The sequence below is a fragment of the Porites lutea genome, chromosome 5, assembly GCF_958299795.1.
Source record: "Porites lutea chromosome 5, jaPorLute2.1, whole genome shotgun sequence".
In the NCBI taxonomy this organism is placed as follows: Eukaryota; Metazoa; Cnidaria; class Anthozoa; order Scleractinia; family Poritidae; genus Porites; species Porites lutea.
In genome coordinates, this window is record NC_133205.1 from 160193 (window position 1) to 175000 (window position 14808).

Below are 14808 nucleotides of genomic sequence, written 5' to 3' on the forward strand. Positions count from 1 at the left end.
AACTTTAGACTGTTTGCGCGCGCTAAATTGTGCGTCCCTAACGCAACCCCTAGCGCCACTACAATGACGAGTGAAATTTGAATAAGTCACAAAAAAACGCGGGCGCATTGTATAAACACAGGTGGCCCAAGCGTAATATGAGAGTTTGTATGGGAAATAAAGAGTCTGAAACTTAGATAAAATAAATGAACTAAAAGCGATAAAAGTTATTAATAAAGTGTAAATATTAATAGGGCCATTTATACGAGGAAAAATAAGACGCGTCTTAAATAAGACGCGAACTCTCCGTATAAACGGCACATTTCGCCTAAAATAAGACGCGGCTTAGCTAAGACGCGTCTTATTAGATAAGACATGCTCGTATAAATGGTGCAGTTCGCGTCTTGTTTAAGACGCGTCTTATTTTTCCTCGTATAAATGGCCCTATTGTTACCTCGTGTCGTTGTGTTTGTTTTTACGAAGTTTCAGCGCGATTTGAGTACTTTTAGATCATTTGACCTGACAGTGTAATAATAAGAGAGTCTCTCATTATTATTTCCCATACAAACTCTCATATTACGCTTGGGCCACCTGTGGTATAAATATTAAAATTCACAAAAATAAAAATCGTAGACATGCTCGTTTAAGTCATTGATGCTGGCGGCATTTACCCTCGTTTTGAAATTAACACAAACGGGCACATCGTTCGATTTGAGCCAGATAATAAATGGAACCTGACCAACTTACGTACAGGTCTTTTGATAGTACTAAGACATAACTGTCTTTTTAAATGTAAACATCGTTTACAGTTGTAAAATAATATAAAAAATTAATGAATTGAACTACACCTGACCCACTCCGCGTATTGTCTGTATACGGTGAAACGAGAAAGGTGCTAATGGAGACTGAGGTGTGCGGAAAGCTGTTATGACAACTTCTATTTTACTGCTATTTTCCCATCAATGCAAATATTATTGACACAAGCATGCTTTGGACTTACGAATTATGTTTATGTAATTACCGATTTCATTTTTGCTTTCTACTTGGTCATTAAGTGAATGTTAAAAGCACTGGCAAAAAACTTGAGAAAGTTGTTAACTTTTCTCTAGGATAATCTTGGCATTGTTGCCGGCTCAGTCTAAAAGCTTATTGTGAGGCAAAAGGTTTGACAGAACTAATAATTAACTGACATGCACGCTTATGGGCAGGTAACTGAAGTAGGAATTATCATGCAAAAGCTGCCATTTATAACATCTTGAACTTCATGTGAAGTACCATCGTATCCATAGTAACCGCTATTGTTCATGTTAAGCCTGCATATGCCATACTTTTTACCAGAGGTGTTAACTAAGGTTTTGCTTAATTAACTCAACTGAGATTGAAATAAAATTCGTCCAAACCCCGGAAACCTTAAGTAAACAACGGTAATACCAAGTGAATTCAGTATCAGTTATTGTTACGTTTTGAAGAGTATTAGCACTGAAGGCAACTGATCGATGAGCAAACAGGTAAGAGGCTCCGCTATATTAAAAGCTATAAAAAAAAACTCTTAAAGTTTACGTTTGTATGCTCGTACGTTTTCTTCAAAGAACTTCCACATTTCAACTTTAATGGAATAGTTCAATTTTTACGATCTTACGATTCCTCAATTCTAAAACGGACCCCGACTTTACCAAACATCTTTACAGCAGAGCGATGTTGGTCATTTCAGTTGCAAATAATGAACTATTTCTGGTAGCCAGACGTCGTGTTAATGAAGGTTCAGGCCGCAGCTCCTTGAAAGAAGAAGGAAAATCTCAGTGGACGAAACAAAAATATTTTCTTTAAGATTAACGATACCAAAAAACCAAGAGAATAAGAATAATCACAAGAATGAGGCAAAAAGGATAGCCGGATAAAATTCAAATGATTCCGATTTATCTGGTTTGTCAGCGAATGGCTATAAATCGTAGAATGGTTGAACTTAAACATTTATCATTCTGCTATCACAATATTTTGGATGTGAAACTAAGAAAATTAATTATAAAACCTTTAAGAACTTTTTCTCAGCTTCTTTTCGCGCTGACTTGGAGATGTTACCACTGAATTAATAGCAAGAATAGACTGGAACATTTTGAGTTAAAAAAAATATTGCATAATTCTTAACCTGCGCCAGAGTTAAAAGTTGAAATCGGAATACATTGCACACAGGCCACCATTGCTGAACTTGAAGTTAAAGTAAAGTGTAGTATGTGTAATCAAATGGTGACGAGTGAAATTAGGGAATAATTTCACGCGCGTTTTGTCCATTTCCTTATAATTTCAAAGGCTCGGGAAATTATTAGGATTTGGACAAAACGTAAGTGAAATTATTCCCTAAATACACGAGCATACCATTTGATTACCTATTAAAATCATGGGTGACGAATTACCTTAGCAATCGAGAATTTTTGACTAGTTTATCCTGGATCGTATCGATCGATCGTGAACTCCACTCTCTCAAACGTTTAGAGCTAAAATTTGGCTTAAGTTTTCAGAATTTTTCGACAACATACCTCTAAGAATCCTTCTTGATGTGCTCTTTCGTATGTTCAGGTTTTCTAAAGCGTCTTTTTATGCCCTGGCATCTTCATTCATGACATTTTAAAACTTCGTCGCCATCTTGAAACGGAGACGTACGACCGGTTGCCATGGCAATTTAGTAATTTCACATGTGAAATTACAAATTAACGCTGAAATTTCGCGCCAAAATTAAGGAGTAATTCGTCACCTATGATATTACACATACTAATTGCACGAAGACCATTTTTTTTGTTTTTTCCAAAGTTTGGTGTGCTCCTTTCAAATTAACTCCGGCCCGAAAATTTACCTAAAGTTGATATACTAAGTAAGTGGTATAGGACGAGCTGTGAAACAGTGGGAATTAATTTCGTTAATGGCGTTTTCTCAACAGCCGCCAGCTGTGCCAGCGCCTTAGTTGTTGCTAAATCTCGCTCATAACAAAAGTAGACAGTGACTTGTTGTCAAAGCAGTTACCAGTATATAAGATTAATGGCCTCTCGCCCGAATGTGTATAAAATCAAGCTTACTCAGGATGAAAACTGAGGCACATTATGTTAATGTATTCTTCAGCCAAGTTAGTGTCCCATCCACACTTATATTTTGAAAACGGAGTTTTTCCTCTCCGATTTAGCCTTCCGTCCATACATAGACGGCGAATTCGAGAAACAAAAACGTAGGTTTTCAAAAACGGTCGCCAAAGTGGAGTTCTTTGAAAACGCTGGCTTATCGAATTCGTTTAAACGGAAGGAAAAAAGTTTTAGTATTTCCATCGTTTTGGCGTTTTTCATATATAGAGGAGGAAAACGATTCGAATACGCCATAAGTGTATGACTATTTTGTTGAAAACAGAGAAAAGATTAATCCCCGTTTTCAAAAATATCCGGAAACGTGTGGAAATCTGCCCAACAACTTTACGACAAGTCGCTTCATCTGTCACTAAAATTGAAGCTTCTCGGTTCTACTAGGCATTGGAAAGTGCAAATTATCACAATTCCGATATTTATAAGGCTTATTGTTTATCGGGGTACGGTCAAGATATCTTTTGTTGTGTCATCTATGATTTGGCTTAGAATTAAGCCTTGTTTCTCAGAGTGTGTCCAGCAGATGAAATGCCGAGTCCAGCGAAGGTAGTACAGGTGGCCATCATTTTCCTGTTATCAGCTCAGTCAATGACAAGTGCCTTTCTCAGGTAAATAAATATAATTACAGTCCTAAAGGTATGGATTCATTAAGCTTTGCGAAACTAAGATATAAGCGAGAAAAACAGTTTATTATTAACACACGTCAAAGAGATTCGTTTAGTTGTGTAAAGAAAAGGCAAAAAAACAAGAAAGGAAATAATTTCATGTGAACCCACTGCTGTTAACATAACCAGTGTAATGGAGGCAAAAGCCTTTAGGTATAATTTTATCTACAGAATATTGTATTTATAATGACAGCTATTAGTTTTTGCTGAGGAAATGTTTTACCCTCAGTATAGTCCTACTTGTGATCGGCAATGGAAAAGGAGCCAGTTATATATAAGATGAATTTAACATAATCATTCCTATCCAAAACGTCTCCGATAAGTATGGCTCTAGGTCTCGAAAGGAGCGTCCGAAAAATTTCAAATAAGCCCTTCCCGAATCGCAATAACCCAACTCAACTCAACGTTAGGCTCGACTCAACATTATTACAGCAATATTTGCAATATTTGTACAACAACAAGAGCTTGATCTGCAGTTGGGATTAACTTATTTAGGAGGAACAGTCAATCAATCCATGCAAAAACATTGCAATATTACAATTCAATTCAATATTTTAGTATAATTCATATTATCTTAATTACAAGCAGCTTTCTATTCAGAATTTGTTAGTGGTGTATAAATTTGGGAAATGTCGATATAGTCACCATGCCTCTTTAGAATCTCAACATAGAAAAAAGTGGAGTTTCGTTTTTAAAATATGCTTTATCGCATATCTCATCCCATATCTTAGCTTCTACTCTTGAAAATGCACTCTTTTGGATTTCAAACCTAGATGTCATAACATGAATAAAGTTGTAAGATGGGAAAGACCGGGTGTAATAAGAATGATCAACGTTGTTGTCGTTAAAACGGTTTAAAATGTTTTTGGGTACCTTTTGATTAAAAGATGTTATGCATTAAGGTATATATCTGCACCGTTAATTTTGTATATAGTTTTTATTATCTTTAACAGTCAATTTCAAGAAAGTTTCTTTATATCAGTGCATTAACACTATTCCTCGGTTTTTGAGGAACTGAAATACATAAAAAGTAATGAATTGTGTTACGTCACCCGAAAGGTGTTAATTTAATTACCCCCGGCTATGGGTGGCATGGCAAGAGAAAACTCAAAATTTTAGAATAATCCCTAGAGTAATACAAACAAGAACGTGAAATGGAATTATAATGAATCCAGTGTTCAACCAGGACCGTTCCAGTTCATACACTTTTTAGAGCTCAATTTGCGAGTTAATTGAACTTGATGCTGAATTAAAGAGAGATCAAATTGCTCTCCTGCAGTCTCTCGCATTCATTTTCCCTAAAAACGGAAATTGAAAATTTTTCCTTTAACTCCAGTAAGTCAGGTAATTTTCGATATTGATGTTAACTTCGAAAAAGTAAACTAGAGAGCAAATTATATTATCTGAAATTACTGCCGAAAGATTTTTATGTTGAAACTTTGCCGTGGTAGTGGTGGTAGTGCCGTGCTACTTTAAACAACAAACGTACTCGAAAGAAAGAAAATATTTTAGGCGGTTGGCAAAAATATCAGCTTCAGTGAACAGAGGGACAGCATAAGTCCTATTCCTATTATCATTCATTCAAAGTATTTCACCGTTTCTGATTTACTTTATGTTCTTAATAATCTGCTGGCGCTGACCAAATTTGGAAGATGCAGTTAATAGAGCGTTTAAGCTTCACGTATACAGCAAACGGCAAACGTCAGATTTGAGTTGAGAATTTTTAAAAATTGGAAATGAGTAAATAAAAACAGCTCAAAACAATTCTTCTAGATAAAAAATTGCGTGAAACTACTAAAAATTTAGGTGCAGAAATAATGAACAGTAGATGACAAGTAAAGAGGAAAGTTGGTCACGTGATACAAATTCGCGTTTGACGTTTGACGTAAACGTGACTCTTTCTCCCTTTTTTTTTTAACCAACTATACAGCTAAGGTGCCGTGACACTGTCTTGGTTGCCTCCTACGACTTTTTTTTTTTACATCTTTGTTGGAGTTGAGTGCATGTTGTCGAGTTCTGAAACTGTTTAACCCGCGTTTTGTACCAAGGGTCTTCACTACTAAAACATATTCATTCATTTTCTCGGACTACCGTGAAAAATTTTCTTTGGTGTTACTACAGATGATTTATTACATCTTAAGCCCTTGAAAAATTTCAAAAAGAATGCAATATTCTTTAAATCATTCTGGTACAAGGTTTTTGTACACTAAAAATTAAAATTACTCAATTTCCTGGTGGATTCCGTCTTAAATTTCTTGACAATAGTCGAATTACTAGTGATGGTTTCACCCTCGTCGGTTATTATAGATTGAACTGTCGAACATTTTCTCTCTTTGTATGGGAAAATGCTCTTCATAGCTCCCCGAAATGATTTCGGGTTGGCCAAATTATCCTGAATTTCGTTTCTCTGATAACGACGCTTCTCAATTTAGATCCTGTTGGAAACTTGATTTCGTAATCGCCGATACCTACTCGTATCGATCTCAGATCCAGTTTTTCTCGCTTTCCTTAGAAAAGAATCACGTTCATACATAAGCTTTTTTCTTGCAGATGTTAACCATGGACATTTAACTCCCCTCAACACTTTATAACGAATAGGACGATGTTTATTACGAACTGATAGAAACAACTCTTCCATTTCGACCAAGCGGAGTTTACCGATCCCTTTTAGCGTACACGTCATCCCAGGAACATTTCTTCAAATCCTCACTCTAGAGTTAAATCAACTTGACTCACATAGCTTGAAGACACTGGACTGTACCGTCTGAGACTCACATAGCTGTTTAATCGTAGACTCATGTAGTTGTTTTTAAGCACGCTGTTTAACTGAAAGCGAATATTACCTCGAGTTACATTTCAAACCAAAGCTAAACCGCTACGATAAAGCGACAAAGAAATACATATATAAACTTACAGATTATTGTCACATGAGGGGGAAAGTTGAAAATGAACAGCGACGCGGTAAAATTCTTAGAGGATCTTAGGAGAATCCTGAATACTTACGACAGTTCGATCCGCGTGGTCTGACAAGTCCCACAGTTCTTAGCGCTGCGACTAGATGACACAAGGTTTTCAATCAAGTCAAATACTCTTTGATTCTCTTCCGTTATGGGGCTTTTCATGAATGATGAACCTAATACTTCAAATGGAACATAATAAGATTAAGAATCCCAACTAGCAGGAGGCGAACTCGTCGGCTATTTACCGTCATGGCTGAGGATTTAAAATCGGGGCTACCAAGAACAAATCCAGCTACAATCTTAGACAAAACTGTTGAGAAAATTGCATACTTGGGGAGCATTTTTCTTAACATCCTAGATGTACTGATTCTTCCCTCTTCCCGCAAGCAATGTTGTTGTGTATTCAAAGGAAAGCCTGATCCTTAGGCGTTTGTGGGAAGCAACATTGAACTAGGGGAAGGGGATGTCTCTTCGCAAAGCCGTTGTTTTGGAAATAGTTTTGTTTCGTAGGATAGTGTACATTATGGGAAAACGGTCTCAAGTAGTCTTGTCCGGCATTGTAGCGGTCATCGCAGGACTTGGAATCGGGACTCGAAATACAAATCAGTGCAGTGCTGCCTTGTTTTCTGATCAAGAAAAGAAGGGCGAGTCAATTCGAAAGAAAGTTGGGGAGGTAAAGTGATAGCGTTGACAAGTATGTTGTTTTAGGGCCATGCAGAATGTTTGTCTGCGATAGGTGAAGACCAAATTGAGACTTTCATTTTTTTATAAATTACTAAGCAACCCTCTCCATTAGTAGAAAAAAGGAAATTTTTATAATTCCCGCTGTTTTAAAGTTATAATTTGTTCCTCTACCCATCCACGATCCTATCTAATATTTACTAGCCTTAATTGTAGGGATAACTCGACGCAACTCATGGACGATATACAGGCAGCTGTCATTATGAGAAAACTAAAGGATGAAAGTAACAGATTTATTCGCCCAAATGCAAGAGGTATAGAACTGAGACAATAAGGAATACCGACAGAATTAAAGCCCTAGCCGAGGTTACAAATATTGATATATTTTCCATTCTGACGTCTTTCAAACACCAACAAGATCATCACTTATATGAGTTTTACCATGTTATTGACAGGGCCGCCAACAGCAGTCCAAGCTGATGTGTACATAATTTACATAGGAGGCTTTCAAGAAATTGATATGGTTTGCATTGTTTACTCGCATGAATCTGTGTCATTATTTTTGAAATACTCTTTTAGTGTACACTGAGATATGTTTCCACAATAGGTAACTATTGACAGGTAGATTATGTTTTCTGATAGTTCTCGTTTTCACTGGGAACTGAACTGAAATTGACCGACACTGTTTACTTAACAGACTTTTACTCTGGAACTCTACTTTCGTCAGTACTGGCATGATGATAGGTTATCTCATAATTTACCTAAGAGGCAGATAACGTTACCTGGCGACACTGCTGACAGACTGTGGCAGCCTGACACATATTTTCAAAACACCAAAAAGGGAGAGCTGCACAAACTGACCACCTTAAACAAAGTGATGGTAATTCAACAAGATGGAAGTGTATTTATTAGCACAAGGTAATAAAAAGCTTATTTTGTCTTTATGTCTTATTGTGTATTGCCACATGCATAACTGCAGGCTTTCAAAATGAAGGGGACTATTCAACTTCGTGACTAAATTCAACAATTTTCCTGTTCATATTCAAAAAAGTTTAATAAACGATGTTTTAATCGGAGGGGGCTGTTACAATTTTTTCTTCCCCAACACCACTAAAACAAAACACGGAAACATGACCCTGGCGCGCCTGAATGTTGACAGTTACTCTAACAAAGTTTCGCACGGTCATCATTTCCCATTAAAACTGAGCTGATAATCTGAAACCGTGTGAAATTTGTTCTAATTTTTTTAGCGTCGTCATGACTTTTGACTTGGGTTATTTATAATATTTAGAATCACTCTAACGTGTGTTTGTGTCATGGACTTTCGTAAGTTTCCCATGGATCGACAAGAGTGTGAATTGAACTTCTCAAGTTGTAAGTACCGAAAAAATATACCTATCGTTAAAATGTAGTAGCTTATTACCAGCGTTGATGCCAGTTGAGGCTAATGTGTGAGTTTTCATAAAAGGCTAAAAATACCTTAATTTTTAGTTTTCTAGCTTTTTTTCTAAATAAACGTTTATATAAATATTGTAATAAATGAAATGAAATGAAAAAAAGAGCCGTGGATGAGAGGACGGACGTGCCCTGCCCTCTTATAATACATTTGACCATGTGCTGGGAACAGTAAGCTCGGACATCAGCATACAAGGGGCCACTGGTAGCCGCTCTCAGTCCATTTATGAGCTTATTGTACTCATCCTACCCATGATGGGAATGATGTGAAGTGTGAAGGTTGACCACAATACTGGGGTCTACGTCCCCTACTCTTTTCGAACAATGGTGTGGGTTCTTTTACGTCCCACAAGAACCAGATAAGTGTAAGTGATGTGAGACAGGACATACGTTTTTTTGTCCTTATCCGAGAAGACTAGAAAGTCTAACCGTTTGCAGATTTCGTTACAAAGGCAGCACTTTCTTCTCAGTTATTTAAAGACCCTGAGTGTGACCTGCCGCTCAGCAGACCGGCGCTCTCCCAACTGAGCCAACTAGGCGGATGAAATGTTTATGATCCGAGCTGGTAACCAAGTGTCGTCACAAGAACAAGTTCTTCGCAACCAATCACAGAACGCGCTGCTCCAACCGTCCATGAATTTCAAATTTCCAACTTAAAACCGAAAATCTGTCTTCAGAATTTTTAGTCTGATGATCGCTTAGTGCGTGAAACTCCGTGTTACATTTCCATTAAATCCGGCTATCCTTTTCATTTGTAAATGTTTATTTAAAAGGTTTATATTCCTTTTTTTGGCAGCTGTTTATCTTGACCTAGTGCCTGGAGTTTATTATATTTCAAACATTAATTACATCATTCTATTTTAGACCCCGTTTTTTACGGAGTTATAATTTCGAACTTTATTATGTACTAGGCTTCATTCTAATACACTCCAACTGCGGAATAAGCATTCTATTATCTGTTATATATATATATGCACCCGTTTTCAAAAAGGTTTTCATACAGAGAGATATATAGATAGATATATACTTTTGTTCTCTTGCACGTGCGCCCGTGTGTATTTTTCACTTGTTATTGCCCAACTTGTGAAAAACTCGGTTCAACGATAAATTTTTTCGTCGTCGTTGACAAATTGCAACAAAGAACCTGACGAAAAGAAAAATTATTGTTGAACCAAGTTTTTTCACAAGTTAGACAATAACAAGTGTAAATGCACGCGGGCGCACGTGCAAGAAAACAAAAGTATATATCTATCTATATATCTCTCTATATGAAAACCTTTTTGAAAACGGGTGTATATATATATATATTTGTCAATTAAAAAAAATAATGCACGAATATTGCCTGCAATTCTCTTGATTTGCATTCTCTTGAAAATTAAAGAATGAGGAATTCGGTCACTTGTAGGTCATATCATTGTTGTCGTTACAGGATAAGGGGAAAAACGCAGATGAAATGAAAAAAAAAAAGTGTTTTCGAAACCGCTGAGAAGGAAGATGTGACGGTGGATATCCATATTGGATATGTGGGAAGGAGCAACAATATATTATAGCAGTTGATTAAAACGGACCAAGACGTTGACTAGGTTCATAGAAGTAGATTTTATCATAACCATGATGAGCGGGTCATATATATTAATGTCTCCCCTTTTTTCGTGTAAAATCGCGGCCTTTAAGGCAACGTCTTATTGAAGACAGAATAAACTCTCGGCCACAAATGCTTTCAAGTTAGTTTACAGTTTCTCTTAAGCACGCCCCTGGACAGGGCATTTTTTAATACACTCCATCAATAAAAATGCTTCGTCACTTGCTACAGATGCCATAGCATTTGGCCTACCAATTTGGTGACGCCGTATAACTCGTTGATCGGCTGCTTCGCGGGATGTTTTCCTCATTCCCAAAATCAGCTATATAATTCGCCATTGCAAGTTTGTATCGCAGGGGGGGGGGGGGGGGGGGCATGTATTTATCTAAAAAAAAAAAATTAAAAAAAAAAAGTGAAAACGACATTTCAAATTAGAACAAAAACCCCGACGACGAAAAAATTTATCGTTGAACCGAGTTTTTCACAAGTTGGGCAATAACAAGTGAAAAATACACACGGGCGCACGTGCAAGAGAACAAAAGTATATATCTATCTATATATCTCTCTGTATGAAAACCTTTTTGAAAACGGGTGTATATATATATATATATATATATATATATATATATATATATATATATATATATACATTTTATTCACTGAAAATGTTTCTTAATTTTTTCATACCATTAAGTGTTTTCCATTGACTCTTTTGCTTTGCAGACTCTTTTACTACTGATGATATTGTTTACGAGTGGAAGGAGAGAAATACAACATCGCCAGAAAATCTAGAGATTGCTCAATTTACTCTTAAATCAGTCAGCACTCATCAGAAAGTCAGTAACTACGTAACTGGTACGCGACTGGTTGATGTGCCCGGGCACTGGTGTCCGAGTACGGTACTCACTGGGTACTAATGTGAACACAGCCTTTTTTCAAGTACCCACGCTAGAATTCGCGCACGGCGCCGGTGCCCAAAGACAAGGTCTCGACCTTGTACTCTGCGGGCACAATATGATCAAAGTACAAAAACAAGTTCCTTTCTTTTTAATTTGCCGGTGTTTCTCATTAAATGCTTTCATACTTTTAAATGTTTGTTTCTGTTTTCCTAGGTAATTTCTCTGTTCTTGGCCTGAGATTTGTGTTCACTCGACGCATTGGCCATTACCTGACAAGGGTTTACATTCCAGCCATTCTTATCGTATCTATGTCTTGGCTTTCATTCTTCATTGATCCGACGTCAGTTCCAGCTCGTGTTGCACTAAGTATAATGACTGTTCTCACAATGACTACACTGTTAATCGGTGTTGGTCAGGGATCTTTACCCGTGGTATCGTATGTGAAGGCAGTAGACTGGTACCTGATTTTCTGCTATATTTTTGTGTTCAGTGCATTTGCAGAATATGCGATTGTAAACAACATACAAACAGGACACAAATCTACAGATCTTCGAATGGTAAGAATGAGTGTATATTCCGTGAGAATAAACATGTGATTATAAGTGAGCTACTTTTACAGTCAACCACAAGTTAAATATCCTATAGAGTAGATCTCAATGATTTTGCCATAATGCTCAGACTATATGCACAGCGACAAAATTTGAGTACCATCCTAATAATCAGATTCATGTGAAATTACTGACATCTGAGTGAGCTATTTTTTTCCTTCGCTAAAATAAGTGTGGTGAACTAATTATGAATGAACACTTGGAGTGAATGTTTCAGTTTGTTTCTATAACATTAACTGAAGCTTGTTTTTCATTTCAGAATTTTAGAAAAACGATCAAACCTACGGATAACAAAACGCACATTTCCTCAAGATTATTTCAGAACGATTATACCGAGGAGAGAATTGTACGACATCCCATCTCTGCATGTTGCACGTCCAATATTAAAATGGCTAATCTGAAAAACATTTTTAAATACGGTTCAGTAGATGATGCAGCCAAGATAGTTTTTGCTGTTGTCTTTATTCTTTTCAATGTGTTTTACTGGTGGTATTTTCTGTGTTTTAATGCCTAAAAATAACGTGGCGCGTGGTGCTTAAGAATCGGCTTTAAGGGGACTCCACTCACTTTCAGCTGAATTTTAGGAATTAGTTATAAAAAATAATTTAAATTGAAAAGCAAATGAAATGACTTGGATCTGCTGCTTATGGGTCAAGTAACACCTACTCGTTTCTCAGTCACATAGTCGGAAGAAGAAATCCCTGTCAACCTTAACACGTCATCATCAATAAAAAAAATGGGTTGGTAAGAAGCAATTGTGTTTGCTTAACTCGGGTACTGCTGAGAGAATCAATCAAATATAAATTTGAGTTAAGAAAAAGGACAATTTAGTAATAGAGAGTAATTTCGTAATCTGTACGGGAGGTAGCCCGCGAACGCAGCAGTCAGTTTCAGGTTGTCTCTACTCTCACCACCTGAGAAGTAGCTTGCGATCTCATAAGACGCTCGTTAGGCATATTGTAAAATAAAAACCCAAAAAGGCGTTTGTTCACGTAGGCTTTACGGGGAGAAGGAAACAGTAAGGCCAGAGGAAAACTTTTACCTCATGACATGCATCCCGCAGTAGTTGACCAAAGAAACTTGAACAAGATCAGAGAATTTCCAATAAATTAGTTTGAATCAGTAAAAGCCAATTTGTTTTCGTCGAATATGGACTGATACCATAAATAAGCTGATATGAAGTGACTACGGAGTAATACCGTAGTCCACAATAACTTAGTGCTTTACTTTGTTCAACAAATATGTCAAATAATTGTATTCAGCAAATCAACAAATATACAGCTTCACAAAATAGAACGAATTCGAGCTGTCTTGGCTTGAGTTAGTTTCCATTAATATATGAACTATAATGGCAAAAATAGCTTTTAAGTAAGATAGCACGTCTTTAATGAGTGATGAACTGAAGTAATATTACTGATCATGGCATATTTAGAAAAAATAAAAAGAAACGTTTTTTCAGCTCGTAGAGCCATTGTCCGGTAACTTGCTGGCTATATAAACCCCAAACTTCCCAAAACGCCGTTTATAAGTCGAGCATTTCGCGGCCTTCTATTCCAGATGCAAAAATCAGCTTTGATTAGTGATTGAAAAATGATCTAGAGTGAAAAACATGACTAGTGTTGTGTTCGGTGTCTTTGTGTTTCTTAGCATTTAGCTGGGGGAGGAGGTGAGTGTGGCTTCGTGAGGAGGAGGGGAAAGGGAAGGGAGGAGAGCGCTAAGTACGTATGCCCCGCAGAGAGCTTTTTAGAAGAGACATGATGAAAGAGAAGCGAATGTGGTTCCAAGGCCAACACTTAATCGGTTTTGCGTCAATTTATCAAAATAACTTGTCCTTTCTTTTCTTTTTTCCTACTAACCCAGAAATACCGCTTAAAGTAAAAAAAACTATTGGATTTTTCTTTGAGATTGAAAATCAAATATTTAATTGAAGCAAAGACTCAAGTCATCGATGCCGGCTTCCACGAGTCTCTCTGTGTAATTTTGGGTAAAGTCTGTGATGTCAGTTAATTGACAAAACGACTGTTCAATTGAAAAATCCCTCCCGCCCACCAATCTATCAAATTTTATGACTTACAAATTGCCAGGAAACATAGTCTGACTTTCGCTTCCGCTCATGTTGCTTTTAATTCCAAAACTGATCGTGGAAAGTAATTTTAGGACAACACCTGTCAACAGTGATCATATACTACCTGTCAAACACTTAATTTAGAAAAGCCGTATTTTCCGCCGTGCGTTTAACCTTGCTTTTTACAATTAAAATAAGAGGTTATGAGTACATTCAAAGGAAGGCTAGAGTTGCTACTAGAGCCGATAGTTTATGCTTTATACTTTATTCATCACCGAATATCAGGTTAGCAGCTGGGAGAGTATGTTTCTGTCGATCGACCAAACTGAATACAACATTCGCTACACAATGAGAATGAAGGCACCATTTATTCGTTTGAACTGCTAGGGCAATGTAAAACAATTTTACGCGGGCCGATCGACCATAAATATATATAGCAAGCCTGTAACAGCAAGTAATTGTCATGACCCAATGTAGCCGCCATACTCAGCCATGTGGTTAACAAAGTCTGTATGGAAAAGGCTAGCATTGTTGTTTTAATCACATTTTTGTTGTAGAAAATATAATCATAACTTACTTTGCGCACCAATGTATAGTATTTGGAGTTTTCGTTATTGTAATAGACAGGAGTTTGAGTTTAACGATGTTATTATTCATTCAAAATCTTTTCCCGATACTGATTGGCTAAAAGCACATGTTTAATTCACCATAACCAGTTACTGATGACCAAATTTAGAAGAATTTTGTGTTTAACGAGGAAATGACGTCAAAAATGCAGCGTTTTCGCAGGTT

The 14808-nt window shown here is 36.9% G+C and overlaps 1 protein-coding gene across 1 annotated transcript; it reads left to right on the forward strand.

Annotated features, from left to right (window-relative positions):
• Positions 1-7642: 7642 nt before the first annotated feature.
• On the forward strand, positions 7643-12587 carry LOC140936741 (glycine receptor subunit alpha-1-like). The gene is made up of 7 exons (XM_073386221.1): positions 7643-7721; positions 7863-7930; positions 8105-8325; positions 8699-8781; positions 11168-11299; positions 11557-11900; positions 12211-12587. Exons 1-7 carry the CDS (start codon positions 7643-7645, stop codon positions 12463-12465), a joined length of 1182 nt encoding a protein of 393 aa, XP_073242322.1. The 3' UTR covers positions 12466-12587.
• Positions 12588-14808: the final 2221 nt, after the last annotated feature.